The 27,517-nt window shown below is 47.3% G+C and overlaps 8 protein-coding genes across 8 annotated transcripts; 3 read left to right on the top strand and 5 right to left on the bottom strand.

The window, feature by feature from the left end:
* The first annotated feature begins 383 nt into the window (after nucleotides 1–383).
* On the top strand, nucleotides 384–5,110 carry L228DRAFT_129763 (hypothetical protein). The gene is made up of 5 exons (XM_018329095.1): nucleotides 384–615; nucleotides 670–795; nucleotides 852–1,683; nucleotides 1,736–3,184; nucleotides 3,239–5,110. Exons 1-5 carry the CDS (start codon nucleotides 484–486, stop codon nucleotides 4,834–4,836), a joined length of 4,137 nt encoding a protein of 1,378 aa, XP_018188166.1. The 5' UTR covers nucleotides 384–483; the 3' UTR covers nucleotides 4,837–5,110.
* Nucleotides 5,111–6,706: 1,596 nt separating this feature from the next.
* On the bottom strand, nucleotides 6,707–10,354 carry L228DRAFT_260776 (hypothetical protein). The gene is made up of 8 exons (XM_018334288.1): nucleotides 9,960–10,354; nucleotides 9,835–9,903; nucleotides 9,703–9,781; nucleotides 9,484–9,615; nucleotides 8,174–9,433; nucleotides 7,853–8,115; nucleotides 7,670–7,792; nucleotides 6,707–7,591 (listed from the first exon to the last, which is right to left on the bottom strand). Exons 1-8 carry the CDS (start codon nucleotides 10,044–10,046, stop codon nucleotides 7,100–7,102), a joined length of 2,505 nt encoding a protein of 834 aa, XP_018188165.1. The 5' UTR covers nucleotides 10,047–10,354; the 3' UTR covers nucleotides 6,707–7,099.
* Nucleotides 10,355–10,470: 116 nt separating this feature from the next.
* On the bottom strand, nucleotides 10,471–12,035 carry L228DRAFT_246944 (putative ubiquitin conjugating enzyme). The gene is made up of 3 exons (XM_018332523.1): nucleotides 11,682–12,035; nucleotides 11,492–11,618; nucleotides 10,471–11,429 (listed from the first exon to the last, which is right to left on the bottom strand). Exons 1-3 carry the CDS (start codon nucleotides 11,745–11,747, stop codon nucleotides 10,945–10,947), a joined length of 678 nt encoding a protein of 225 aa, XP_018188164.1. The 5' UTR covers nucleotides 11,748–12,035; the 3' UTR covers nucleotides 10,471–10,944.
* An 886-nt stretch (nucleotides 12,036–12,921) lies between these two features.
* Nucleotides 12,922–15,611, bottom strand: L228DRAFT_282707 (hypothetical protein). The gene is made up of 2 exons (XM_018336034.1): nucleotides 15,454–15,611; nucleotides 12,922–15,404 (listed from the first exon to the last, which is right to left on the bottom strand). The coding sequence occupies exons 1-2, from the start codon at nucleotides 15,512–15,514 to the stop codon at nucleotides 13,000–13,002; spliced, it is 2,466 nt and encodes an 821-aa protein (XP_018188163.1). The 5' UTR covers nucleotides 15,515–15,611; the 3' UTR covers nucleotides 12,922–12,999.
* Nucleotides 15,612–15,901: 290 nt separating this feature from the next.
* On the top strand, nucleotides 15,902–21,663 carry L228DRAFT_246942 (Serine/threonine-protein kinase). Its single transcript, XM_018332522.1, has 7 exons — nucleotides 15,902–16,356; nucleotides 16,427–18,550; nucleotides 18,600–18,926; nucleotides 18,987–19,986; nucleotides 20,036–20,469; nucleotides 20,523–20,976; nucleotides 21,027–21,663. Exons 1-7 carry the CDS (start codon nucleotides 16,117–16,119, stop codon nucleotides 21,314–21,316), a joined length of 4,869 nt encoding a protein of 1,622 aa, XP_018188162.1. The 5' UTR covers nucleotides 15,902–16,116; the 3' UTR covers nucleotides 21,317–21,663.
* On the bottom strand, nucleotides 21,374–23,042 carry L228DRAFT_246941 (hypothetical protein). Its single transcript, XM_018332521.1, has 2 exons — nucleotides 22,259–23,042; nucleotides 21,374–22,127 (listed from the first exon to the last, which is right to left on the bottom strand). Exons 1-2 carry the CDS (start codon nucleotides 22,926–22,928, stop codon nucleotides 21,520–21,522), a joined length of 1,278 nt encoding a protein of 425 aa, XP_018188161.1. The 5' UTR covers nucleotides 22,929–23,042; the 3' UTR covers nucleotides 21,374–21,519.
* A 138-nt stretch (nucleotides 23,043–23,180) lies between these two features.
* On the top strand, nucleotides 23,181–25,505 carry L228DRAFT_246938 (P-loop containing nucleoside triphosphate hydrolase protein). The gene is made up of 10 exons (XM_018332520.1): nucleotides 23,181–23,336; nucleotides 23,392–23,420; nucleotides 23,481–23,495; nucleotides 23,560–23,584; nucleotides 23,667–23,985; nucleotides 24,092–24,201; nucleotides 24,270–24,415; nucleotides 24,484–24,541; nucleotides 24,668–24,832; nucleotides 25,003–25,505. Exons 1-10 carry the CDS (start codon nucleotides 23,308–23,310, stop codon nucleotides 25,208–25,210), a joined length of 1,104 nt encoding a protein of 367 aa, XP_018188160.1. The 5' UTR covers nucleotides 23,181–23,307; the 3' UTR covers nucleotides 25,211–25,505.
* Nucleotides 25,506–25,979: 474 nt separating this feature from the next.
* On the bottom strand, nucleotides 25,980–27,287 carry L228DRAFT_282703 (DnaJ-domain-containing protein; the record flags this gene model as incomplete). The annotated part of the gene is made up of 4 exons (XM_018336033.1): nucleotides 25,980–26,273; nucleotides 26,337–27,022; nucleotides 27,086–27,153; nucleotides 27,208–27,287. The coding sequence occupies 4 exons, from the start codon at nucleotides 27,285–27,287 to the stop codon at nucleotides 25,980–25,982; spliced, it is 1,128 nt and encodes a 375-aa protein (XP_018188159.1).
* Nucleotides 27,288–27,517: the final 230 nt, after the last annotated feature.

Below are 27,517 nucleotides of genomic sequence, written 5' to 3'. Positions count from 1 at the left end.
GGAGATGCCTCCTCAAATAAACCTTGGGGAGACCAATGCATCAGCTGCATCGCAACGCTCAAGAGCTGCTGTTCGCGGTGGTGGGAGGGGTGGGCGAGGTAGCAGAGCTCGCATTGATACTGGAGCAAATGGCATGGAAGCTCGGGGGGCCAGAGGCGGAACTCGCTCCTCTCTTTCAGCTGCTACTCCTGGGCCAGCGAGAGCTGGCAACAAGAAAAATGTCGGCGCTTCGCAGAACAAACAAGTGCGCTTCGCGCAAAATGTCAATGGTGGAATGAGCATCAAAACAGGTGAAAGCTGGAGGGACGCGACAAGAGAGGATAGTAATACCTATCAGCAGAGAATGAATGAGTTTTATCAGCAGGTAAGCTTTGCCTCATCGTTTAGTTCACTGAGAGATGTTCTATAGTGACCTTTGCCGACGTCATTACGTAGCTTAAAAAAGAACGGGAAAGGGAACGGCGAGATGCTATCGCAAAGGGCATGCTGGCAGATCCGACTAAAGCTATGTCGCTGGCCGATGCTATTACCCCTGTTGGCACTTGTCAGGATATGTGTGCTGAATTCGAGCGGGTGGAGCGGATTGTACAGAATGAGGTGAAAGGCCCAGAAAAGGTAGTTCTCAAATTCCTTTTTCGCCGGAATCCTTTCTAACCCGGTTTATGGCAGATTACTGCTGGGGCTACAAATCGTTTAGTGCCTTGTGAAGACCTGATGGTTAAGAAATTTCGCCGATCCGCGGCTGGACATGACGAGCAGCTACCCTCGGATATTCGTCCTCCACACGTACTGAAGGTTCGTGCCGATAGATTGTCCCGATACTCTGCAGAGCTCTATCTGACTGTACAAAGAAAACCTTGGATTACCTTTTTCATGATGTGGTCGGCAATTGCGAACGATTAGGAGACGTTCACCATTTTGTCTGGGATAGAACAAGGGCCGTCCGAAACGACTTTTCAATCCAACAGCTCACCAAGGCTCCAGATGTTAGGATTGCTATCGAGTGTTATGAGCGCATCGCCAGATTCCATATACTCTCACTTCACCATCTATCTATCCCTGGAAATGCCTATGCAGAATACACAAACCACCAAGAACAAGAGCAGCTAGACAAAACGCTTCTTTCATTAATGTACTATTACGACGATAGCCGAGGCATATTGGAATCCCCCAATGAGGCCGAATTTCGAGCGTATTGTATCATATTTCAGATCCGTGAGCGTTGCCCGGATACCGAGGAACGCGCTCAGCGCTGGCCGAAGGAGATATTTTGGGATCCGCGTGTTCAAAGAGCGCTGAAAATATATGCTGCTGCTACTAGTGTCGTCGAAGAGCAGGGCCCTCTCCAACCTTACACAGGGTACTCAGTTGCGCAAGGGAATTATGGTCGATTTTGGTCAACCGTGGGTTCCCAAGAGATCTCTTATTTGATGGCTTGCGTCGCCGAGATCTACTTCAATCACGTTCGAAAAGCGGCTCTTTCCTCAATTATGAGGGCCTATAAGCAAGGGGGGCATGCAAAGACCGAAGACTGGACACTGAACGACCTAGTGCCTGTCCTTGGGTTCGATGATGATGATGAAGTTAGAATATTCTGCGAGGCCTACGGCCTGACGATCTCAGAACGGGCTGATAACGAAGAATATCTTGAGATTGGTCCGAATTCTGGGCGGGACCTCCTTGGTAAGGAGAAACATTTGACAATCCTCTTGAACATATTGCTGACAGCTTTGAGACCCAAACCCCCCACCGAAACAATTCTTCTCTCGTAGTTTGGTTGAGAAGAAGAGATACGGACGGACCTTATCATCAGTGATTAATGGAATGACTGCGATTGCCGCCGAACAGGCTGGCATGATTGATGAGGCTGCCGTAGTTGGCGATGAAACGATGTCTCCGAACAAGAATGACTCTCTCTTTGTAACCGAAGATTCTGAAGATGAAGAACCATTGGATGCAGACGCGAGCGATCAGCTGGATGCTGGGACAGAAGCATCAGTTATGTCTTCTGCGCTCAATCCGTTCGCAGTTTCATTCAAGCCAACGGAGCCGGTTGCAAACCTGGCTCGTTCATCGGCAGGAGATCACTCGTCTGAGATTACCTCACCTTTGTCGAATCCTCTCTCTGCTCCCCATTCCAGTGCTATTTCTAGCAACCCTTTTGGTTCAACGCCAACCGCCAAATCTTCAACTTCGCCATTGAATTTCTCTTCCCCTGCAGTTTCGGACCCACTGAATAAAGCAAAAGCACCGTCTCCTTTAAGTAATCCTTTCCAGCCGATGCAGACTTGGCAACCTTCAGTACCTAAGTCTCCATCTGGTTCGATCAATCCATTCGCTGCTGGCTTCAGTTCCGTACCCGCGCCAAGGCCGTTTGCGGGCGCCTTGTTTGGGAAACTAGATACCTCACAAATAACAACAGCCACTCAACAGCCGCCGTCTCTTGATACAACGTCCGAGGGAAATGGAAGGCAGGTACCAAGCGAGCCCTCTAGCTCCAAAACGACTTCTTATCCGACTCCTTTTACCTCTGGATTGTCAACAGCAGCGCCAACGGCACCGGTTGCATCACCATCATCAATCTTCGACCCCCACAGACCCCAAGTAAAGTCCAGTTCGACGCCATTGGCAATTTCCCAAACCGCAGAGGTTTCAAACACACCAGCGTTCCAAGACCAGCCTCCTTCGCCTTTTAAGACTTCCACTTCGCCAAGTTTTGTGGTAGCATCCGAAAAGCGCCAGCATTCATCCCCCCTTAGCACTTCACGCCCGCCTCTCACAGAGCGTTCTTATCATTCAACACTCTTCCAATCTAACTGCCAATCGAATGATATTGACGATGCCTCGCCTGGGAGCCCTGCTTCGATCAAAGAATTGGATCCTCTAAACAAGCACGTGGCCCCTACGGAATCCCAATATGTCAGAAGAAGGACGGAGAATGGTCCGCAGAAGCCTAGCAGACCTGATGTCGGACTTGCAGTTGGATCTACAGAGCGAAACCCCGACCAGGGTGGTCATGACCTCAGCAGAAAAGCAGTAATGGATAAGACGCTCGACCAGATCGCCTCATCTCTGTTTTTAGAATCATATGGATTGCTTGAACAATTGGTGGAGCATACCATTGGACCAATAATACGCCAGGCTCAAGCGCATATGAAAAATGAAGCAGTGATGAACGAAGCAGGTTAGATTTCGCCAACTCGATTCTTTTGCTTATCCAGGAGCTAATTTTAGAAAGACGCGTTCCGTCGAAATATTGTCGCTCGCCGTTACGTCAAGCGTTGGAGGGAGATCTGCTGGAAACTACGACTCTTACGCAAAAGCAAAGAGAGACGACAAAGGTTTGCAGAAGATGCAAAGTTGGTCGCGCGCGAAAAGAGACGTCGAAGCGAGACGCCAGACAACGTGATATCTCTTCTACAAAAACCTCTCGTGGCCGAAACTCCGAGCCGTTCACTGCAGAAATCCACAGTCGACCTTCTTTCTCAAAAATCAACGCGACCTTTGACGTATGATCTGACAAAGCAGAAGGGCTCACTGGAGTCGAAATCAAGCCAACATCCCGTGACCCGCCCACGCGCTCATCTATCACCAACAACCTCAGCTTCAGGCGTCGAATTTTCCCCAGAACGGATCTCAGTACTGGGACACCGCGGCCGCCGCTCCACCATTAGCAGCATCAGCTCCACAAATGCTCCATTGTTGAGATCTTTTGCTGGAATACGCAAAGAAAATACCGCACCGTTCAATAGATCATTACAGAGTCTCTCTTTTTTGTCCGGCGATTCATTACTGAGTAGCTCCGTTATTGCCAGAGCCCGAAAGCTTGTTCCTGAGAACAGACCCGCAAAGCAAGACACAACCCAAGCTCCATACTTCAAAATGAAAGCGCTAGGCTTGGATCCAAATGTTACCCTTTCAACTTCGCAGTCTCCGTCTCGATTATCTTCTCCGCTATCGTTTTCACAGCAATCACCCTCAAACACCCGTTCCGGAGCGAGAGACCATGAGAAGAGCATCCCGCATATATCAAAGCCAGCAATTTTGTCTACTTCCTTCTCTCCATCATCGCCGTCCTTCCTGAGAATGTCGCAGAACACAAGCAATGGCCCAAGCAAGAAGCGTTCTCGAGAGGACCGTGAGTGCGAGAATGGCAAGGTTTATGAGACAGTTGGGATGGAAGAAGCCATTGCTGCTGCCAATGAAACATTCAATCCTTGCTCCACTTCAAGTTCGGGGCGAGATAACGATCACTCCCCTGCCAAGAGTAGCACAAATTTGGGCGCCCGGAAAATGGCCAAGCTGGACTTCTCGGCTCCGAAAAGTACAGGTTCGCTGCCACCATTTCCAGGACATGAACGCCAGCAAACCACCGCACTCGATGACGAAGATGAGCAACTTTTCGCGCAAATGCGCGGCGTGCGGGAAGCAATGGACGATACTATTCGCTTTTTCCAAGAAGAATCTGCGCGAAATAAACATGACGCTGCAAGCGTCACTGGACAGGAGACAAATTACACATTTCCTGTCTCAGCTACATTTTCTACGACTCCAATCGCGAAGACATTTCAGACTACTCAAGGCACAAAATTATCGGCGGATCCACTCATTTCTAGCACCCCGCTCGGTGAGGCTGGGGATCTATTCTCACGGTTCACTAGACCCGCGAGTGGGAGTGACCTTGCAGAGAGAGAGCCACAAAGCATTGCTCAACGACAAAGAAAAGGCAAACAACCTCTGCGCGACCCACCTGGTTTTGCGACGGCTGCAACCGAACTACAAAAGCAACAAGAAGAAAAGTCTGGAATAAGCATGGATGATGCTATTGAGCTTTGATGGCCTTTTCTATTCTTTTTCACGCAATCATGCCTTCTTTGGAGCTAGACCCTTGTACCTAGTTTAAATTTTCCAATGTTTATTTCTACTACGTTCTATCAGCTTTGCTTTGCCATTCTTATTCTCATTCCATGTCCATATTACCCACAGGGCTTATTTTATCTCGTCAGGCCCACATATATGTCTCTCAGAGCCTTTTCCCATCAGCTTCCAATCAATATTTCAAATGTTTCTTTATTGCTGAAGTGTACATTTCTTCTTCTCACTCTTGACTTTGCATCTTGAGGTGTTACATATTATTTAAGGGTATGAATCAATGAATGGGCACGGACAGGGCAAAATATTTCTTAAAATTCTCAGGCAAGCGTGTAAAGGGGTAGGGGAAAAAAATTCAAGATTGCGGAGAACCATCCTCTAGCTGAAGTTTCCGAAAACTAAATGGGAATTACGATTGACGATATAAATAATGTTTCACGTAATAGACCTGCTTGCTGCCACTTACTTTCAAAGTTTTGCTTTGTCAATTGTAATTTAAATTTACTTTGAATTCACGTGTGCTGGAAAACCAGTTTCCCAAGTGTAAAATTAACAATAATAAAAAATACTTTGAACCGCGCTAGAGGTGGACATTGCCTGATCGGTCGATGATATATGCCTCTGTGCAAGGCATCACCACTTCTATGCGAGGGTTCTGCAGCTCTGCTGCAAGGTGTAAGTAGGTCTGGATGCATGTATCATGTCATGAAACAGTCTCCTGTGGCCCCCCTTACCCCCCTCCCCCCAGCCCCCCTCTGGCCTCCTCATGCTGAGGTTTGACACAGGGTCCAGAGCAGAAGCATGAATGATGTTTACTAGATTACAGTGAAAGCTTTAACTAATGTAGTTAAGAATTTAAAATTTAACTTATCTAGCTCAATTTTTATGCTATATGCTTCAGGGTTGATACATTTCTAATATACAATGTATAGCTTTATTATAAAAATCATGTTTATTTTAATGAAATTTAGGGAGTGAAGGAGGGAGAAAGCAAAGCTTTAACAGACTGAATTTTAATTCTTATACTATCTATACTATGCATACCATACTATATGTACCATACCATACCAGTAACTCTATACCCTATACCCTTAATATACAAAATAGTTCAAAGTCCACCTTCTAGTAAAACATAGCACAAAACAAAGAGAGGACCTTGCATTGATTAATTGACCCTTGCATAAGTAATTAAGCCCTTGCATGCAGCTCAATCATATAAGGAGTCAAGATGGTCCTGGAATCTCAATTCTTTCAACATCACCATGCTATAAAATGAATTGCTGTGCTATGACTACTATGTTATGAAAACAAGCTTCTCCAGCGAGGCCATGGAGAATACTAAGAGTCCAGACTAACCCTTCAGACTAACCTCTCAATAGGGACCATCCGATCGCCAGACTAGAAGCTCCCAGCGGCCAGCGCCCAGGAATCACACGTTCAACGTGTTCCACTTGAACATAAGAGAAACATTATTGCTCCACACGACGATCGACTGCATAGAAAATGTCTCAATTCAATGAAGGGAAAACTAGAAAGTTCTTACACCTGAAACCAAAATGAAGAAAACATGGCGGGAAGAGAAGAAAATTGGGCCGTACACGCATATTTGCCACTCATGTTTTTTCTTCTCTTATTGTTGGGTCGTATACTGCAAAAGGATATAGACAGCTCATTTATTCCATACTGATCTTTAGTAAAATTTCCCTATTAAACGATGTGGCACTCGTACTTATCACAAATGCTAAATGTCTACAGCGTACACTTGTGAAGCACAACGAGGTGAGAGATTCTTCACTTCATTTTAGAATGATTATCTAACGATACCAAAGTTGTTATCTGAACATAGATATATACAAATCGCTCCAAAGCAGTAGACTGAAGGGGAAAAAGCTGTACGGGGTTTTCGCATCTACCTTGCCGTTACAGAATTTTGTCGTTACCGGACTTAAGTTGACGACGAAGGCCAGGTGATCAGGCACCATCGACCAAGCAACCATTGTGGGAAAGAACGACGACGAATAGACAAAGCCAGATAATTTTGTGCTCCTGCTGGTTGAACTTGGCATTGGATGGTGATAAGATGACCCCCGCATATAGAACAACAGGGAACGACGGCGAGTGTGATTAGCGCCATGACGGACGAGCGACTGCTCCTTCTCTTTCTACTTCTCAGTCTCATTTCTTTCTTGTCGTTTTCTCTCGGCTTAATTCCACTTTCGATTTTCGTCTAAGGTACGTGCGTCTGCATTATTTGATTGGCTACCACATTCGGCTCATCTGGATCTTGCCGATCAGTTTGTCTTTTCTGCGATGGTGCCGAAGTCGGCGGAGAAGCCAGTCGTGGTGGATAATGCTTTTCGGTATCCCCAGGCGAAGACAGCGGGGCTGACGCTTGGAAAGGCGGAGCCAGGTGTCGCGGCGGCTCGGCGTAATCGATAGGATTAACAGTGTCTGGAATATGTCTTGTAATGGAGACAGGGATGGGAGAATCGAATTCTCGGAGATGGTTTTCGAGTGGAAGTTCTGGTTCTGCTTGGGTTTTCGAGGCTGATCTTGGTTCGTGACTTTGTGCGCCTGGAAAAGGCGAGGGATGAAGGTCAATGAGATCCTCTTCGCTGTCGCTAGCTTTGCGTTTAGGAGACGTTCGGGGAGGTGAGACTGGTGATGGTGGGATGTCCACCTCTAAGGAAAAAGTGTGGTTATCGGCATGGACGAACTTCTGTACTTGAGCGTCAGTGCATTTCGCCTCCTATCTGAGATGAAACGAGAAAAGAACTTTCAAAAGGGCAATGCGCACCTTCAATGGAGTTGGTAGTTCATCAATGCTCGCTCCGCTAGCTGCCGTTTCGCTGGCGTAAACCAGGAGCGCTGACCTACTCTCCTCTCTGGCAGCCTTAAGCACCTGTGTTTCGCGAACCTTCTGTGTATCGCCGATGCATTAAAAGATGAACCGCCAATTTGCAGAACGAATATGACTTACCACCTTGGAAACGGGCTTAGAATCCGTGGGAGTATAGCTTAGCTTCCACCATTGCCAACCTCTATTTTCTGCATCAGGTGTGCTATCTGTGGCTTCAGGATCACAAGGACACAGGACATAAGTGATTTGGGGGTCAGTAGATACGCCACGAAGAGTATATTTCTCAGTAGGAGATTGTTGAGGGTCGTTGTCGTTAGGCTGTGTAAGGAGGGTCGAAAGATCCTTGAGCATGTTATGCGCTTCTTCTCTCTGCTTCTCCAAAGCTGCCCAAGTGCCGTTAGTGGAAGGCGGACAAAAATATTAGTCAATATAGCCACCCACATCTAAGTTTCGAATTGACGCTCTCATAGACTGCCTTGAGTTCTTTTACCATCATTGAGCCTGTTGAAGCGCGCGTTGGTGGAGGTAATGCACCATCTGATCCTTCCACGGATTCGTCTGTTGTTGATAGAGTTTCCTGTTCAAAAGATGCAATAACCGTTTCGAGCAGCTTTCTCGCGTCCAGAACCTTATTTTCCCTCGTTGGAGTGCGGTGGCAGACCAACTCAGTCAATCTTGTCTCAATTTGTTGTGTTTGACGTATGAGCTTCCCAATCTCCGCCTTGCTGATCCGCATGCCTGTGGCAGCTTCTCTACATCGTTCCAGATACCTGTCAGGATACCAAACAGCCGGAATTCGAATTCCAAGCCCTGAGCCCTGAGGACTCTGGCGAGAGACTTTCATAATAAAGATATCTCCAATGGATTCGAGGTACGTCTCCTCGGTTTGCAAATCTTCTTCAGTATCACTCCATATAAGTTCGTCGAGCGCCGCGTAGAGTGTTAAATCCTTATCGGCGATCTCTTCGTCGACACCAATATCGAGGGTAAAAAATGGCATCGTATCCAGAACCTGCTGATCTTCCCCCATTGATTTTCGAACTCCAACAGACTGGAAAAGGCTTGGGAAATTTCGACCAGGAATGTTTCTGCTTGCTGCATCCTGCCAGGCCTTCAAATAATTCGCTAATTGGGCATCCATGTTCTGATCCTGAATGGATTTGAGATTTGCCAAAACCTCCACACTGCCGTAAGAGCGTTTCGTCAAGTCTAGAAACGCCATGAGCCGCTGTGTTTCATACAGAACCTCATCTGCCTCCCAATCATGTTGCTGATCGCCAACATTGACGACCCTCGGCACTTGTACTGGTGCTCCATCCCACCATTCGCTATTATAACCATAATCATTCAAAAGATGCTCACGTAGCAACAAGGCTTCCCTTGCTAACGGTATGGCATGGAGGATGGTGATCAAAGAAGACAAATAAAATGCAACCGTCGAAGGTTTCATAAAGGGAGGCTCATCTCTCTCTCGCTTGCGGTCGGCGGGCTCAGGATTCAAAATAATCTCATGAGTAGATCCGGTATGGGTCAGCGCCCATTTGCTCGAGTCGTAATGATCTCTGCTTGCAGGCCCAAAATACGGACCCGGCGCAGGTGCTACTCCACTCTCTTGTGACAAGCCTCCCATTGAAAGCGCCATAGCCTGCTGTAATTCTTGTTCTTCCCGCTCGGCGTGAGTCAAGGCATGATTAGGATTTACTAAATTCATTCAGTATTTTATTCAGCGTATTGCACTCTAGTTGGCTCACCTTTGGGGCTGTCACTTGTTAGGTCGATTATATCTCGATCACCCCGATGGCTCACTCGCGAAGGAGGTCTAGAAGGTGCAGCACCAAATATGTTTGAACCTAGGGTTTCGGAAGGCGGACGGAGATTGAAAGCTTCAAATAAAGAGTGAAATTAGTTATCATGATATGCGAGATGAATGAGACACCAAGGCTCTCTCAACCGGACCGAAACTTACTCACACGGCACGTTTTGATTCTGGCAATCCACCTTCGTTTTGTCCGAATGAAATGCATTCTCGTCCCAGAGAGGACCCATTTGCTGGAGACTACATTAGGGTTACGAAATGGACATGAGCTATGGAGATGACGTACTTGCGCTTCATCCGCGCTCGGATTTTCATAGTGAGCGTTGATCGCTCTTTCAGTGTCATTTCCGTTTGCCTAAATTTCTTCAACGACAAGGAACCTGATATCATTTATGAGCATGGGAAATATACCTTCAACTTCTGAATAGCTTCGCTCCGGCCCACTCCTATGACAGCCATGACCAAATCGACAGCATCTTCTGCTGGCTCCTGGTTCATTGTGGCCGAAGTTCTAAGTTCGACAACTAAGCTTAGGAAAACAGAGCTCTGGCAAATGTTCCGCAGTCAATAATCAAAATTGTAACCTCGGCTAAAGGAGCTGGTTGGAAAGAAGTTTTCTCTATTTTGGACCAAAGGTGACGACGATTGGGGGGAAAGGTTAAGCAATTGACGTAGAGCATTCGAGTAAATACCAGAGCTTGGTCCCATGTGCCTCGACCACATCCATGCGTAACCCAAGTCTCCCCCGGATAACGCAACGCTAATCCTAACAAGGAAATATTAACACACCATATCATTGAACCCTTTTTATCTCTGTCAGCACGAGGGAAGTAGCACATGGCAGCATGTCAACAAATTCTTATTGTAGTAATTTGCAGAAGAATATCTACAGGTTGGATATTCTGCAGAATCAATCTAAAATGCTATAGTTTAATTGTCGAAAATAGAAGAAATCTGCGGAGAATGATCATTTGTTCTATGTAGATGACGCTGATAAAATAAGAAAAGAGGATGATGCCGTCATAGGTTTGCCGATTGAAGGCCATGCAAGTCCAGCATACAGGCTCAGACATACCAAATGACATTTACGTTGAAATGAGAAGGAAGATCTCTAATATATCCGGCTGAAAATGCAACAAGTGGAGCCGACATTGCAGCAAAAGGCAAAAACAGAATTCAACCAACGCTATGCTTCCATGATGATTCCCACAACGCCACGCATGTAACATGAAACATATGCCACAAGATCCTAGAGTAGTCGATGGCCTGGATCTCTTTCATCACCGCAGCCAAGGGGCTTCTTTGCCGGCAAAGAAGCAAGGCCGCGCGATGCGAGAATTCCAAGCTACTGATCTGCAAAGCATCCATCTGCAATAAGACCAGATATTTCACTTGCTTATTCGCCCTCGGTGGCACTGTCGGGATCCTGATCTTCGTCGTCCTCATCGTCTTCGTCAAACGTCATTTCTGCGTCCGAATCGCTTCCGCCAAGATCATGATCATCGTCTGAATCGTACCAGAACTCGCGGTCGTCTTCTTTCTCTTTGGGCTTGTTCAGCTGTTCCGCCGAAGGCATAATAAAGCCCTCTGGAATGTCCTTCTTTGCAGTTTCCACATCCTTCCGGACCAAAGCCTTGTATTCGATCGGATTCTTGCGGAGCATGATGCCGGCGTCGACATTGGCGGGAGAGGACACTTCGGCGTCATCAAGTAGCGATAAAATAGATATCAGAACCGACTCGACACGTTGCGCCGGAGACCAGCGTTCGGCAGCGCTCTCGCCAGACATTTCATCCTCGCCGGGAGCATGAAGAATGGAAATACACAACTTTCCATCAGGATAGATATTCGGATGATAGAGCGGACGGAGAAACTTGAAATCTACATGCAGGCTGTTAGAATCGGCATTGAACGGATTGATCTCGAGGGTGGAACTATCTTACCGGGGGGCGAGTAAGGATAATTTTTGGGGAAGGTCATCTTGGCCTTGAAATAACCACCATAGTAAAGGGAATCTGGATTGAGAACAATCAAAGCAACTGTCCATTCAAGAATGTTTTCTTCATTGAACTGTCACGGACGGTTAGTAAAAATGCCCATGCCGGCCACAGTGATGTCTGTACTACAACCCACCTCGATATTAACCCAAGGCTCCTTGGACAATGTTTTGTACTCATTCATCAGAATGCGTTCCGACATGTTTGAAGAATGAGTATATGAGTTGCCTGGGCTACCACGAAAAGAAAGCGATACGTTCGGCTGGTATGTCTACAGGAAGGCTGATTGTTATTGTATGGGGTCGGGGGCTTTGGTGGGGCAATAGAGTCGGTATTAGTGAGAAATGAAAGAGGAAAAGGCGGGACAAATATAAAGGGTTAGGATACAGGTAAAAGGTAAAGGAGTATGCGAGAAGTGATGATGCAGTGTCGAGAAAATGACAGTAGGCGGCCAGGCGGTTCCAGTTCATTCAAATTATTTTGATGACGGTCATTCTCCGAGAAAGAGACAATAGAAAGGGACAGGGCGTTTGCACGGGACATCGGAGGTTTTTTCGGTCGATTGCCACTCCGTCCGAACCGATTGGAATCGAAGTCATCTCTACATTATTCTAGACTTTGTAGAGTCACAATGAAAGTACTCGCAACTCGCATTTATCCGGTGGCGAATAGAGTTCGAGCCAGAAACCATGCAGCTTTGGGGAAAAGGTTTCACCGGCCACTTGATCTACATCCCGTGTCAGGGATAACTGATACTGTACCGCACAGGGCTGGCGAGAGTTTTCGCTCTATAATATACTCGCCTTATCGTATCCGTCCCGCGTGGAATTTTTTGACGCGCACCAACTTCATGTCTTGCAAGGGAGAGCAGATTGGCCTTTCCTAATAATAATGGTGGGACAAAGCGGCCATGTGAACCTTTGAAGGGCGCTGACGTCTACCTCAGGTAGGTAGTCTTGCATTAAAGAGTGTGACCTTCAGCCTTCCCTGTTACCTTCGAAAAGAGTAGACCCAAGCATGGTTTTACAGCACATTCATCACATGAGACGGAACTCCTGTTTCTTTCAACACAAGCGTAAGTCAAATGCGGAGGCGTTGCCCATCTGCACAAGAAGTATCCTCGCTCGAGTTTAAGCAGTTTGATTCCAGCCTATGTCTCACTTGAAGTGCAACAGGTGAGCGGACATGACTTTCACAGGCAAAATTCAGTGAGATTTAAAAAGAATAGTCTACGAGCTTGAATTATGGCGGCATTAATCTCCAAATGGTGTCGTTGGTATCTTGACCAGCCACGATCGATTATTGGTTTAAAATGTCATTATTACAACACCTTTACTATCAAAAAACATTTGCAGCCGGTGCATTTATCGCTGGGCAAAAAAAAAAAAAAAAAAAAATTATCGACTCGATCTTATGTATACTCCCCCCCAACGCCCGCTTTGATGACTTCTCTTTTATGCATGCACATTTTCTTTGTTCGTCCGCTTTTGCTCACGGAGTCTCTGCCTTTCTGCAATCCGTGCTTGGGCAGCGGCTGCGCGGCCTGGGTCCATGGAAAGCCTCCTTCGACTCTGCTCATTGCTATTCTTACTGATTAGATCGAGCTTCCGCTCTGTGTGTTCATGGCCCGTGAAGCTTATATCTCTGCGCTTCAATGGCTTGCTTACTGGCGTCACACCAAGCCCAGCCGTAGATCGTGATGCACGATGGTGTTGTGGGCTTGAAGTTCGTTGCGAAAAGGTCTTTCCAGGAGTTGTACCATCATCGTTTGACCGCTGCTGTTTCTCCACTGGCGCAACTGAGCTTATAGATGTCATTTCTGGCGATGGGAGCGCAGGTATTGAAAGATTGAACGATTGAGCGTGGTCCTCAGATTCAAGTTTGTTCGGTGATGATAAGCGATCATCATCTTCATCAAACTCGGTCTTCGGGTTTAAACTCAACTCCCCAAGAGGGCGCTCTCCGCCAGGCTTACCCATGCCCGCACCGGGATTCTTGTTCATCCTTTGAGGAGGAGCATTAGATGTAGAGCGTGAGCGGGCTGCACGCCCGATTTGGCGACGTGGGTTATCCAGCAACCAAACGTCAACATCTGATTTCTCAACCGCTGCTGTCCCAGTGGGATGAGATTTCTTTTGTTCTGTATTGGACAGCACCAATGAACGCTCATTTGTCGCATGAAGGGTGCCTTGAGCCGTCTCGCGATGTGCTTGCTCCGACTCACTCAAATTAAATCCTTGATCACCTACATCGCTTCTGGACCTCAAAGCCTGTATTTGCTTTTGTAGATCCCCGATCACATTTTCGTACCATGCCCGCTCTTTAGGGCCTAAATCTGTCTGAAAATTGCATTTCCCTCCAAGCGCTTCCCGGGCGAAAGTCAGATCTGCCCTGAGTGAAGAAATTTCACGGCGCAATTCTGACTCACGCTCCGCAAAGCGTTCTTTCACGGCCTTCTTCGTCTGGTGACGTTCGACTCTCGCCTGAGCTAGGAGATGTTTGTATTCCTCGATCTGCGCTTCAAGTTGCTGTTGCGGGGGTGTTTGTCGATCGTCTTCTGCCTCTCCTTGCCGAGAATTCTCGTAACTATCCTTGGCTTTTGCGAGAAGATTCTCAAGGGATTGCTTCTCTTCATCTAGTCGGTTTGCTTTTGCCTCAACACCTCGAAGAGTCCTTTGTAAGAGGGCAAGATCTTCCCGCAAAGAATTTATCTCGTTTGCTTGCTCTCGAGCTTTCTTTAGCTCTAAACTTGCTTGAGTAATCGTATCTGTGGTGCCAGGAGACGCATTTCTTTTTCCCATGTGGCCAACATTCAGGCCATTTCCTTCCTCTAAAGCAGCTTCGAATTCATTTACCCTTTGCTTGTATTCTAGAGCCAATGCAGTTTTCTGGGTAAGGTGTTTCATCATTTCCGCCTGCTCTGCGTCTGCCCCGCCATCCTTATGTCGAAGCAGCGCTAATTCCGCCGCGAGACTAGATATCTGTTTCTCCATTTTTGAGACTTTCTCCTTCTCATCCCTTAACTTCTCACCTAAATTTATCGCCTCCATGTCCTTCTTCTTCGCGTAGGATTTCGCGAGCTGCTTGTATTTGATGAGTCTCTTCATCTCTTTTTTCGTCCGCGAAGCATACTGCTCATATTCAAGCTTCCAATAGCGTCCTGACTGTGACTTCGGGTCGACGAGATCTATGGTAGGTTCATTTCCCTCGAGAGTATCCTGCTGCGAGCCATGATTGGTCTTAACTGTTCGTCTCGGCTTGGTACTTCCGACATTTATATTACTTGGCTCAGACTGATCGCCAATGGCTCCCTTAGCATCGCAAGATCGCATCGGCTTGAGGGAGCTGACTTCATATAATGCCTCGGTGAAAGAGTTTCTCTTGCGCTTGGTGTCTGTGTTGGCATCCCTGGGCGTCCAAGGGCTGGGAAACTTTCCAGGGAAGTCATTCGGAAGACCGCTTCTGCCGGCAAGCCCTCTCCGTTTGCCTTCATTATCAACTACTCCGTCTCCGAAAGAGACGGTCTTTCGACGTGTAGTGCCAGTACCAGGAGTTAATAAAATACCAGCTGGTCTTGCAGGCGACGTGAAAGGGACAACCTTTTTTGCCGGGTTCGGAGCTACATCTTGGTTTTCTGATTGCTTCGCTTCACGCCGAACGGGTGTCGATTCTTGTGGAGATACGCGATTATCTTTGGTAAGTCGCGATTTATGTATATTAACGTCTTCAACATCGACACTTCGACGCGCCTCAGGAGTAGGCTGGTGTGGTGTTCCGAAGAGAGCCGTTTTGAAAGCCCTCAGTGCGAAAACAGGTGCTGGTGTCTCAGGAGGCTCAGGTAGCGACGACTGGTTCAAGGCTGCTTTGATATTAGCTGGGTCAGAAATTATGCTAAACGGTCAACATACTTGTTTCTGGGCCATCCATGTCCTCGTTCGGACGCGAAGGTCCCGTTAACCACCCAAGCATTCCTTCAATTTCGAATATAGATGAGACTAGATGACTGTCCTCCAAATAATACGCATCAACATCTCAGGTGACAGCACGTAGGAAGACTCGGTCAAGTGAAGAATTTCCCTTGAGAATGAACGAACTTGAGTGTGTTGGCTGTCGCGTTGGAACGTTTGTTTACCCGGCAGTAAGCTTGCTGGCTGGGGCGCCTCAAGGCAATCGTGATTGGCTGATTCATCAGAAGCTACTGCGCTTGCCAAGATAACTCACCAGTTATCTTATCCATCAAGCATGGGACGAAGGTACCGAGTACTTCGCTGGCGGAGACTACCCTGCTACCTTAACTAAGACCCCTCGTCTCCTCTCCAGCCGAAACTTAGGCGGTGAAGGTCGGGCTTTAGAGACCCTCTTCGCCTCCCATCCGTCACCGCCCTATCTGCTTTGCTATCGCCGTCATTACTTACTTACCAAGAAGTTTCATTGATTGTATAGACATTATGTATTACTCCAACTTCTGAAGGGCTGCAGCTTCGGCTGCAATGCTTTCTATCGGGGTAACCAAATTGGCCGTCCCTGGAAGCGATCCCGCTCATGCATTACTTGTTGAGTGATAGCCCATTATGCCACCTCCAACAACTCCCTGGAAAAAGACTGCATCGCAGAACCATGGTCGCGATCATGGTTTTCCCGAGCTTGGGAAATCGCCAGGCAAGGCGCAGACTATGCCTGCCGTTTCAATGTCTCCTCTTGCCCCGGTCCATCTGGATTATTCTGAAACACAGAACGACGAAATCGAAGCGTTACGTTCTATCTATATGGAGGACTATGAAGACGTGAAAAGCAAGGCGGCTGCATGGAGTGTAGGTCTCTTAGCATGATATAACTGTACTGAAACCAAGGAAAAAGTAAGGCTGACTCCGTATTCTCAAGAAATCGGCAGACCGTTCATTCAAGCTTCACCTCAAATCCAAGGCCGACCCCTCCATCCAGGTTGACCTTGCCGTGACGATGACAGCAACTTACCCTAAATCTCTTCCAATACTTTCTATTGAGCGTGCTCAAGGCGTTCGACGAAAGCCTCTAGCACTAATCGAAGATACGATCAGAGATCTACCAAAGTCTTTACTTGGCTCAGAAATGATATATGAGATTGCTGTTTCAATAGAGGAGACACTTGAAGATGCAGCTCAATCGAAAGCAGGAGAGATTGATATGCCTAGCTTGGAAGAGGAAAGGGCAGTCCAGGAAGCTGCAACTAGCAAGCTGGCTCAGGAACACGAAGAGGCTTTGCGAAGGAAAAAGCGGGAAGAGAATCTTGAGGAAGAACGCGTTCTAGGCCAGATGCTCGAAGAGGAAATGAAGCGAAGAAAAGATAAGGCGCGGGATGCAAAGAGGAAAAGCAGACCAGCAGGGGCAGAACTTGCAAGACCGGAAGACATGCAGACCGATCGCCCAAGATTGTTGTCCTTTGACCGCTTAAGTAGTGTTAAAGACGACGACGGTAATATCATTGCTTTCCGAACGGTGGTGAAGATGGCTTCCTTGCATCGCGGATGTGTTACAGAAGTCGTCACTGTGCGACCACACACAGCAGGTGATAGTGAGCAGGCCCCCATTCTTATTCTAAAGCAGGCACGGCTTAAGCCTAGCTTTACGGACCCTGCCGGACTTAAGAGGCAGGTTCGGGCTTTGGAAGATGAGCTTGAGAGACTTAAGAGTCTTCGGCATTCGAATGTCTTGGATCTTCTTGATTTCAAAATCTCGTCCTGTTTCGACACGGGATTGTCCGAGCCTGCCGGCACCTGGGAGATCAGCATACTGACTGAATATGCCAACAAGGGCTCATTAAATGATCTGCTTGAGATCGTCGGCTCTTTGGGACCCGATATTGTTAGAGCCTTCGCGATCCAACTCCTTGAGGGACTTGATTTCTACCACAGAAATGGCGTCGTGCACAGGGATTTACATGCTGGAAACGTCATGCTCATTCGGCCCTCATCTGGATCCACGATAATAAAGTTGGCAGACGCCAGTTACCAGAAAGCCCTTCACGACCTTCGAGATTGCGAAGATGTTACTTTCAGCATCGGAAACTCCAAGTCGGCATACTGGTTGTCTCCTGAACTCGGGCAGGAAACAAACGCGCCGCGGACTAGAAAGACTGATATTTGGGACCTTGGCATTATATTCCTTCAGATGCTGTTTGGTCTGAGCGTAGTACAAAAGTACGCTTCTCCGAGCGCGTTGATGGACACTCTAGACCTATCAGAAACCTTACTTGATTTTATTCGGAAATTTTTTAAAGCCGATCCTAAGAAAAGATCGAGCGCTTTCGATCTGCTTCCCTGCGAGTTTTTGCGGAACGATGCACCGATATTAGCTTCTCATGGGTCGCAACCTAGTTCGAGATTGTCCTCGACAGTGTCGCTACCAACACGACGACTTTCACGAAATCGACACGATTCCAGTGGGCTTGGCGCGGCATTATCTCGGTACGCGAATGATTTCGTCGAAGCTGGGCGCCTGGGAAAGGGCGGATTTGGTGAGGTTGTAAAGGCTCGCAACAAGCTCGATGGTCGGTTTTATGCCATAAAAAAGATCACCCAGCAATCAACTTCGTCACTCACTGGAGTCTTGTCTGAAATTATGTTGCTCTCGCGTCTCAATCATCCCTACGTGGTACGATATTTTACAGCGTGGATGGAGGAAGATTTCTCAGCACTCGGCAATGACGATGAAGATGCCATCTCATTTACTGATGACTCCATATTATCTCCAACAGAAGGCCCAAGTCTTGAGTTTGGGCAAAGCACCGGCGGACTCGACTTCATCAGCTCAAGCGGTTATCCTAAGATTGAGTTTGGGTATGGAAGCGAGGACGAGAGCTCCGGATCCTATCCTGATGAAGAAGGAACAGAAGAGATCAGTCCCCGCAATGTGCAAGGGGCAGAAGACGGGAATCTATCAATGCGCAAACAAGCTGCTTCTGGCGGCAGATACCCAAGATCGACAAAGACAACTCTGTATATTCAAATGGAGTATTGTGAGAGACAGGTGAGTAGTGCTGTAACCTCTGCGCCTGGCATCAAACTAATATTGTAAGACATTGCGGGATCTTTTGAGGCAAGGCATCTATCACAATGTGGATGATTGCTGGCGTTTGTTTCGTCAGATCCTTGAAGGTCTCAGTCATATTCACGGCCACGGTATAATCCATCGTGATCTAAAGCCAGACAATATTTTTATTGATGTGGCAAACAACCCTCGCATTGGAGACTTTGGTCTAGCAACCAGCGGACAGTATTTTTTGGCGGATAGAACATCTTCCGGGAATGTCGACGGCGACATGACGCGTAGTATAGGCACTGCTCTATATGTGGCACCTGAGCTCAAATCGAGCGCTAGCGGGTATTACACTGAGAAGGTCGACGTAAGCCTCCGTTCCTACATCCATTTTTTTTTTCACTAGATTTGCTCACCGTAAATGAAGATGTACTCCCTTGGGATCATATTCTTCGAGATGTGTTACCCGCTGAAGACGGCCATGGAACGTGATCGCGTCATCAGAGAACTGCGAGAAAAAGAGCATGTTTTGCCACCAGAATTCCATACACCGGATATGGCGCTCCAGGGAAGTATCATCAAGTCGTTAATCAGCCATCGCCCAAGCGAGCGTCCCAGTAGTATTGAGCTCCTTCAGGGCGGAAAGCTACCTCTTCAGGTCGAAGACGAAACTGTGCGGCTAGCGATCCAGGGTTTGGCGGATTCGAATTCTCCATACTTTCAAAAGATGATGTCCGCGCTTTTCTCACAACCTGCAAAGCAGATCAAGGATTATGCTTGGGATATGGGTTCTACCACGAACTATGGTACAAATGAACTGCTACTTCAGGGCATGGTGAAGGATAAATTAACCTCTATTTTCCGGCGCCATGGGGCGGTAGAAGTCCAGCGTCCCGTGCTTTTTCCTCGTTCCGACTACTACACGTCCAACGTCGCACAACTTCTAGATTCTTCTGGGACTCTTCTTCAACTGCCATACGATCTTACACTTCCAAACGCAAGAGCTGTAGCGCGTCAGATGCCCTCTGCTCAAAAAAGCTTTGCCTTCGGCAATGTCTATAGAGATCTTTATACGGGCGGTCAACCTCGGAGTCACCGAGAAGTCGACTTTGACATTGTCTCACCAGATACGCTTGATCTCGCTTTGAAAGAGGCGGAGGTTATCAAGGTCATAGACGAGGTGGTAGATGCATTTCCGTCCCTCAAAACGACTCAGATGTGTTTTCACGTAAACCATGCAGATCTTCTAGAGCTTATAATGAGTTTTTGTCGAATTACCCTGCCGCAGAGACCTTCTGTGAAGGAGGTTCTAAGCAAGCTGAATATTGGACAATGGACTTGGCAGAAAATTCGGAACGAACTCCGCTCGCCGGCTTTGGGTGTCCCATCTACTTCTCTAGATGATCTAGAACGCTTTGATTTCCGGGGTAATTAATGGCCGCCATCTGCTCTCTACATGACTAATTTTTTCATTAGATACACCAGAAAAGGCATTCGCTCGACTTCGTACCATTTTTGAGGGCACTGATACATTGGACAAAACTTCCTCCATTTTCGCTCATATTACCGCCGTGACTTCATATCTGAAGCATTTTAATGTCCAACGGAAGGTCTACCTCAGTCCTTTGAGCAGCTTCAACGATCGCTTTTATAAGGGAGGTATACTTTTTCAGTGTTTATATGACACAAAGAGAAAAGACGTCTTCGCTGCTGGAGGGCGATATGACAGCCTGATCCAAGATCATCGTCCAAAGCTCCAGGGTGTGCATCATGATTGCCACGCCGTTGGCTTTAATCTAGGCTGGGAGAAACTCTTTACTTCCATGGCGCGCTTTCAGAAACAAACACCTAAGCACTTTTTGAAAAAGCATGAGGAGCCTGCAGGTCAAGGAGAATGGGCGACCCGCCGGGTAAGGATAACTATCGACTTTTCCGATCTCAGTTAACTGATCAATGATGATAGTGCGATGTGCTTATAGCAAGCTTTGACCCTGCTATACTGCGCACTGATGGCATAAAGCTTGTACAATATCTTTGGCATCATGAAATAAGCGCTGAATTGGCTATTGATACACGCCAGCCGGATGAGCTGCTTTCTCACTATCGCGACGACAAGCACAGTTGGATTGTGATCATCAAACAGGACACTGGAGGCTTCAGCGAGCGGAGTCTCAAAGTTCGGAGTATGGTTCGTAAAGAAGACACTGATATCCGGAAATCGGACCTAATGTCCTACCTTCGCACCGAAATTCGCGAGAGAGATCACCGTGAGGGAACTAATGAGCGAGCAAAACTGCTCAAATACCACAATCCTCAAGAGGCCCAACCTCATAGCTCCGAAAAGGAAGGGGATGTCAGAGTCTTGATGTACTCTCACAAAAGCAAGAAGAGCAATCGAAGAAACGTTATTGAAGCCGGTAAGCGCTGCAGACAAAATTTTGCCAGGTGCCTACTAACTCTTTGTAAGCACAATCTCGAACTCATGAACTCGTAAATAGCTTTCTCGATGGGCCGATTCTCGCCATCGAAATCCGTGACGAATTCTTGGATGCGATTCGAGACACGCGGCTCTCGGATCCGGAAAGCTGGCGGCGAGTCATACAGAGCGCTCCTGTCGCTGAAAGAAAGTACCTAGCGCAGATGCACGAGGTGATAGGTGATATGGCCAAAGAGATGAAAGGAGTAACACGAAATGCATTTATTTACAATTTCAGGACAGGCTCCTGTATATATTACGATCTAGGGCGGTCATCTTGACGACCGCTAACAGTCGTTAGACAGCGGATTCCTTTCTTCTTCACGATGACGATTGTACGGGCTTTAATGCATGCATATATTAGCATTTTCTGGTGAGGACCATTACGTCCGCAAAAGTATATTACACAATATGAATACCTTGAAATACAAAGATGAGAGCCCCCAAACGTGCCCTGGTATCGGAATACAGAAAACTTTTCCCTTCAATCACTGTCGTCATCACTTCCATAGGCTACTAAGGGACCTGGTGGTGCTGCCGCAGGCTTAGACATGAAAGTCGATCTTTGGCCCTGGCTGGAGTAATTCTTTAGCGCATTGAGCGTCGAGCTCGACAAGATACCCCCACCCATCTCATTACTTTCTGAACCGGCAGCAGTTTTATACCCGTCCTGCTCGCTAGCTTCGGGGCCATTTTCAATCATCAATTTCTTCTCTCCGCCTTCTAAGGCAGGAGGTTCGACGGCAGCAGCGGCCTGCTGTCGAGCATACCAAACCTCGTCTGGTGCTTCATAGCCCTGTAGTCCAAAACTTCCTTCAATCTTCTTTCTTTTCCGGGCTTCCGGGTCTTTACCCTCAATCTCGGCGACGAACTCTGCTGGAAGGGCGCGTCGTACAGCCTCAGCCGCCTGCTCTTCAAGACGACGCGCATCGCGTTTTTGCGCCATCGGATTGGGATCCACGGTTGCCCAGCGCACGTTGAGTATTTCCGAGTGGTCTAGCGACTGGTGTGCCATAGCTTCCTTGGCAAATTGCGAGTTGGCTTCATTTGTATATGTCACGAATGCCACACCGCGGGTATTGAGAACACGAACTGCGCATGAGTGTTAACACATACTGTTTTGCTTATCTAGGCACATGCATGCTTATAAACCCAGATGCCCGCAAGACAAATTGATTCAAGCGTCGATATTGCAAAAAGGTAAAAATAATAGAGTCACTTACTTCTCTCAACTTCACCCCACTCTGCAAAATGCCGTGCGACCACCTCTTCTATATCATCCGTGACATGTATCCGACCAATGTACAGCGTCCGGTTTTGCCTCATGAAAGTACCCACACCACCCATATCATCTCTATAATCACTAAACTTATCTCTCCCAAAACAATCCACGTTCGGGTTGAAAAGGTCATGCACGCCCGGCAGTCGATGCAGATATTCGCATTCATGTCCCTTTGGGCATACTCCTCGTGCGAAGAACAAGCAAAAATATGATCCAGGAACTCGGTCCGCTCGTGTATATCCAGAGTCCCGCGCAACATTGCATCGAGATGGAGCGGCATGCTGTGAAAGATATTTGTCCTCCCGATCTCCACCGGACCACTTGTTGTACCAGATATTGAAGATAGTACCTGTTTGTGGTGGCGGTTCTGATTTGATTGTCGATGGGTCAATCTGTACACGCGCAGGCCGCCGCTTGCGTCGCACCATCTTTTTCATTTTCTTCTGGCCTTGCGCGTCGTCGCCGTCAGCTGCGCCTGTTATTGTCAAAGCAGTTTCATCTCCGGCTGTGGCGAGCGTTCCTGTTATTGCACCTTCCGCGGCTGGTAATCGAGAAGCGGAGTGCGCTTCCGTTGCACTATCTGGGACGGGAGGAGTATCCACCTCCGCCATGCTGTTTGAGCTGAAAGAAGATAATGTACTGGAAGCTGACGATGATTTCGTAAAGGAGGCTGAACCGGCTACTTATCGATAGATCAAGTTGTCAATTTTGAGGATGTTAAGACGCTCATCTAAGTTTAAGCTACAAGTTCGGTCCAAGAGTTGGAACCCGCAGTGCGCCTACGGTAGCCGCCAGGCTTCCTTAGCGCAGTTTCTCGACTAAACTTATCAAATCGATTCGATGCGGTACGGCTGCCCCACCATCAAGAATTGATATCAATCAAATCACGGGATTAAAGCATAGTTGGGGCAAGCTGTCCAAGATTTCAAGTTTGGCTGCTATTTGAAAGAGATATTTGGCCCCGGAAACGTGCCGTAAAAAGCCGACAAGATGGTGAACATTACAGAAAAGATCAAAGAGTAATTGAATCTCATCGAGGAGATTGATATTCTGGCGCTGACGTCTCGAATTCAGAATTGAGGAGGAGATGAGGAGGACTCAGAGTAGGTCAACTCAATAGATTATCATATATGTATCTGGTGGTTTGGCTAACGAGCACACAGAGAATAAGGCAACAGGTTAGACTCCACTCAACTAAAAGCATGTTACCAGACATGTTAATACTGACACATGATTTTGTAGAATATCACCTTGGTCTTCTGAAAGGGTCTGTAATACCACTTTTTTACTCATATGCTTCTATCATATGGAAAATCCTATTTTGACTTGTATGCTCACGGGATGAATAGCAAACTTGCACGGCTCCGTGCACAACTGCTTGAACCTACCGGCGCCTCTGGGGGCGGCGGATCAGGTTTCGACGTCAGCAAGAGTGGAGATGCTCGTATAGCGCTCGTTGGCTTCCCTTCAGTAGGAAAGTCCACTTTTCTATCCAAAATCACCAAGACAAGGAGTGAAGTGGCGGCATACTCTTTCACTACACTCACTGCCATTCCTGGTGTCCTTGAGTATGGAGGTGCTGAAATCCAGATCCTTGATTTGCCCGGTATCATTGAGGGTGCTGCCGAAGGTAAAGGTCGAGGACGCCAGGTCATTTCTGCAGCAAAGGTAGGTCTCCCTTGTTTTGGGGTGAAGGATATAAAGAGCCGGATAATATTACTCAGAACCATGCGAGTAATCATAATATGCTGACAAGTTGCGTCTATTTTCCTAGACAAGTGATATGATTCTCATGGTTCTCGATGCTACGAAGCGAGCAGAGCAGAGGGCTCTGCTAGAAGCAGAACTTGAAGCCGTGGGTATCCGATTGAACAGAGAGCCTCCGTAGGTGCCTCCTGACATGAAATTTACCTGCATCCCAGGTTCTCACTAAATCAATTTGTTTTTACTAGGAACATTTATTTGAAAGCTAAAAAAGCCGGTGGGATGAAAATCACCTTCCAATCCCCTCCCAAATATGTAGACGAGAAAATGCTCTACAACATTTTGCGCGATTACAAGATTCTGAATTGCGAAGTGCTCGTTCGTGACGAAAATGGTAAGCCCTTGCCCCGAGTCTCTATCCCTAAATGAGACTTTCGCAAAATGAGGCTAATATATCTCCAGTCACGGTGGATGACTTCATCGACGTAATCATGAAAGATCACAGAAAATACATCAAATGGTATTTCTCTTTTCTCCTACCCCTTTGTCTCCAATTTTTTTCCCTTCTCCCTTTCCCTTCCACAACCGGCCCTTTTTAAACCAATGATATACTAAACCAATGCCCCTTCCATGGGCGGAGAAATAGTCTATACGTCTACAACAAAATCGACAGCGTCAGCTTAGACTTCCTTGATAAGCTTGCCCGCGAACCCAACACTGCAGTCATGAGCTGCGAGCTGGATCTTGGTATTCAAGATGTTGTCGACCGCTGCTGGAAGGAATTGCAGCTCATGCGAGTCTACACTAAGCGGTCCGTACTCCAATCTGCTCCCTTTGTGCGCTCTCAGCCTTCTTTTTCATGGCTCTTTTTCTTCAGCCCCTTCCTTTTGTGCTGGTTCAAAATGACCATTTGGAAGCTAAAGACTCCCCATTTTCCTATTCTTTGAACGGCCTTTCATCTAACAAACCTGGGAGAAACAGACGAGGCGAAGTGCCCGACTTCAGCGAAGCCCTCATTGTGCGCAACAAGTCCACCATCGAGGATGTCTGCGACCAAGTACACCGCACGCTAAAGGAGACCTTCAAATACGCGCTTGTGTGGGGCGCAAGTGCTCGACACATGCCGCAGAGAGTTGGATTGGGCCACGTCGTGTCGGACGAGGACGTGGTGAGCATTGTGGCAAAATAGAATTCGTCCACATTTGCTGGCTAGAGTTTGGCAGGATGGCATGCATGAAGGAAAGGTTCAGTACGAGAGAGCGAAGCACCGCTTCTCGTGTCAAAATTTTTGTCAAGAGGCTCGCAAGGGTTATTTTATTTGAAAGTCATTTGCATCATCAGGGCGTTTCTGAGTAAGGGATTTTCTCAATCAAAATTGTTAGTTAATCGAAGTATCAAGTTGAGCAAAAATGAATTTCAACATTTACATATGGTTCAATCTCTCCTTGTGTACATATAAATGTCGTTTGGTAGAAGGCATGCTTATTGGCCAAAATATATATTCATTCCGGCTCTAACTCTCTACAGTAGATTGATGAGAATATTAGAAAGGAAAAAGAAGGGAAAGAAATCGTTATCAGACACAGCAAGAACAATAGTTTCTCGCTTCGCTGATCCAGGCACCGCGGTCTGCTGGTTTCTGACCCCGTGAGCACAGAAAGGAAAAAGCTCGCTGCAGTTCAGGAACGCACATTATTCCAATGGTGTGAAAAGAACAAATCAAGAAAAAGAACTCTTCAACAAGTTTTGCAAACAACGCTACCGCTTCCGTCCACTCGTCAATGCTTGTCGTGCTGTATCATTACACTGAATAGGAGGCAAAAAACAAAATGGAAAACATGATATGAAATACAATACGAATTTACCCCGAAACACCAATGTCATATTATTAAGTTGAAATGATTTGGCAATTATTCCTTTGACCGGGCCCAAAGCCCTGTAAAAGGCTAAAGCCTCGCTCATAAAATTTCCTTGAGCTGGGTTTTCTGAGCCGGTGTCAAGCTGCTTGGGAACTTGACCTTAACAGCGACGACAAAATCTCCTCGTTCGTTTGGCTTCTTGCTTTTGGGCATACCGAGACCGGGGAATTTTTCTTCGAAACCTGGCTGGGTCGGCCCAGAGCCAGATACCGACAGTTGCTTTCCATCAATGGTGGACACGGTGCGTTTCCAGCCCGTCAGAGCCTCTTTGAGATCAATCTCAACGGTAGCCCGAATGTCGTCGTTATCACGCTTGAAGAGAGGGTGTTCTTTCTATAAAGATAATTAGCAAACGTGCAATGGTTCAGAATATTTTGAAGGCAAGTTTGAACTAACCTCTGTGACGATAAAGTGGAGGTCTTGGGTGCCACCTTCTTCCTGATCACCAACCCCCTTGAACTTGATTTTACTACCGGCTTTCAAGCCTGGTCGAATGTCCATCTCTAGAATCTTGTCGGACATGGTGCGCTTGCCGGTCCGCTCGTCGAACGTCTTCCGCTTAATCTTCATCTTTTTGTGGGTGCCTTTGAATAGCTCTTCGAGCGTGAGTGGCAGGGGACGCTCTACCGTTGTGACTTCAGGTGTCGGTTGTCGCGCTCGGCCACCACCCATGCCTCCAAATCCACTTGGCGTCCGACCGCGGGATGCAAAATCACCACCCATGCCTCCCATACCACCTCCCATACCGCCGCCCATGCCACCACCAAGACTAGCAAAGATGTCGTCATCGTCACCCATTCCAGCACCACCTTGTCGGAAGAAATTTGCGAATATGCTCTCCGGACTGCTGAAGCTGAATCCACTGGGCTTTCCTCCACCCGTCGAGAAATGAAAGGTCCGTGCTCCGCCGCCACCGGGCATCCCACCAAAACCGCCTGGGAAACCTCCAGCCTCGAAGGGCATGCCACCAGCGCCAGGTGGAGGTTCCGCAGAACCACCTTTCATGAGGAACTCGAGGCCATACTGATCGTAGATTTTCCGCTTCTCGGGATCGGAGAGAATTTCATACGCCTGGGAAACCTCTGTATGATGAATTAGAATCTGTCACAGAAAATAGACTCATTGCGATTGACTCAATTGCTTACCCTTGAATTTTTCGGAAGCATCGGGATTGTCTTTGTTTTTGTCAGGATGGTGCTTGAGGGCCGACTTCCTTTAATCGAATTAATAAAAACATTGAGCTCTGAGAATTCTTTTCAACACTTACCGGTATGCTTTTTTCAGTTCCTCCTGTGTTGCGCTGGGGCTTACGCCCAATGAATCGTACAATTTCGTTTCAGCTACCATGGTGAAAATGGGATGAGGAATGAGGACTTCAGGACCTCGGTAACGATATTAAGTCGCGGATATCGAACAGCAAGGTGCAGAAGAATAAGAGTGAGTTCAAAAAGAAATTGAGAAGAAATAATAGCTCGTAAGATATATTCAGAAGGGTATTTCTGTTCTATCCTGTGGGAAATTACCAGAATTCAAATGACCTTCGAATCAATTGAACAAGGTAACGGTGTCGTGTGTCT

This window comes from Xylona heveae (genome assembly GCF_001619985.1).
Source record: "Xylona heveae TC161 unplaced genomic scaffold L228scaffold_5, whole genome shotgun sequence".
Lineage (NCBI taxonomy): Eukaryota > Fungi > Ascomycota > Xylonomycetes > Xylonales > Xylonaceae > Xylona > Xylona heveae.
This window is presented reverse-complemented; position numbering and strand designations above follow the sequence as displayed.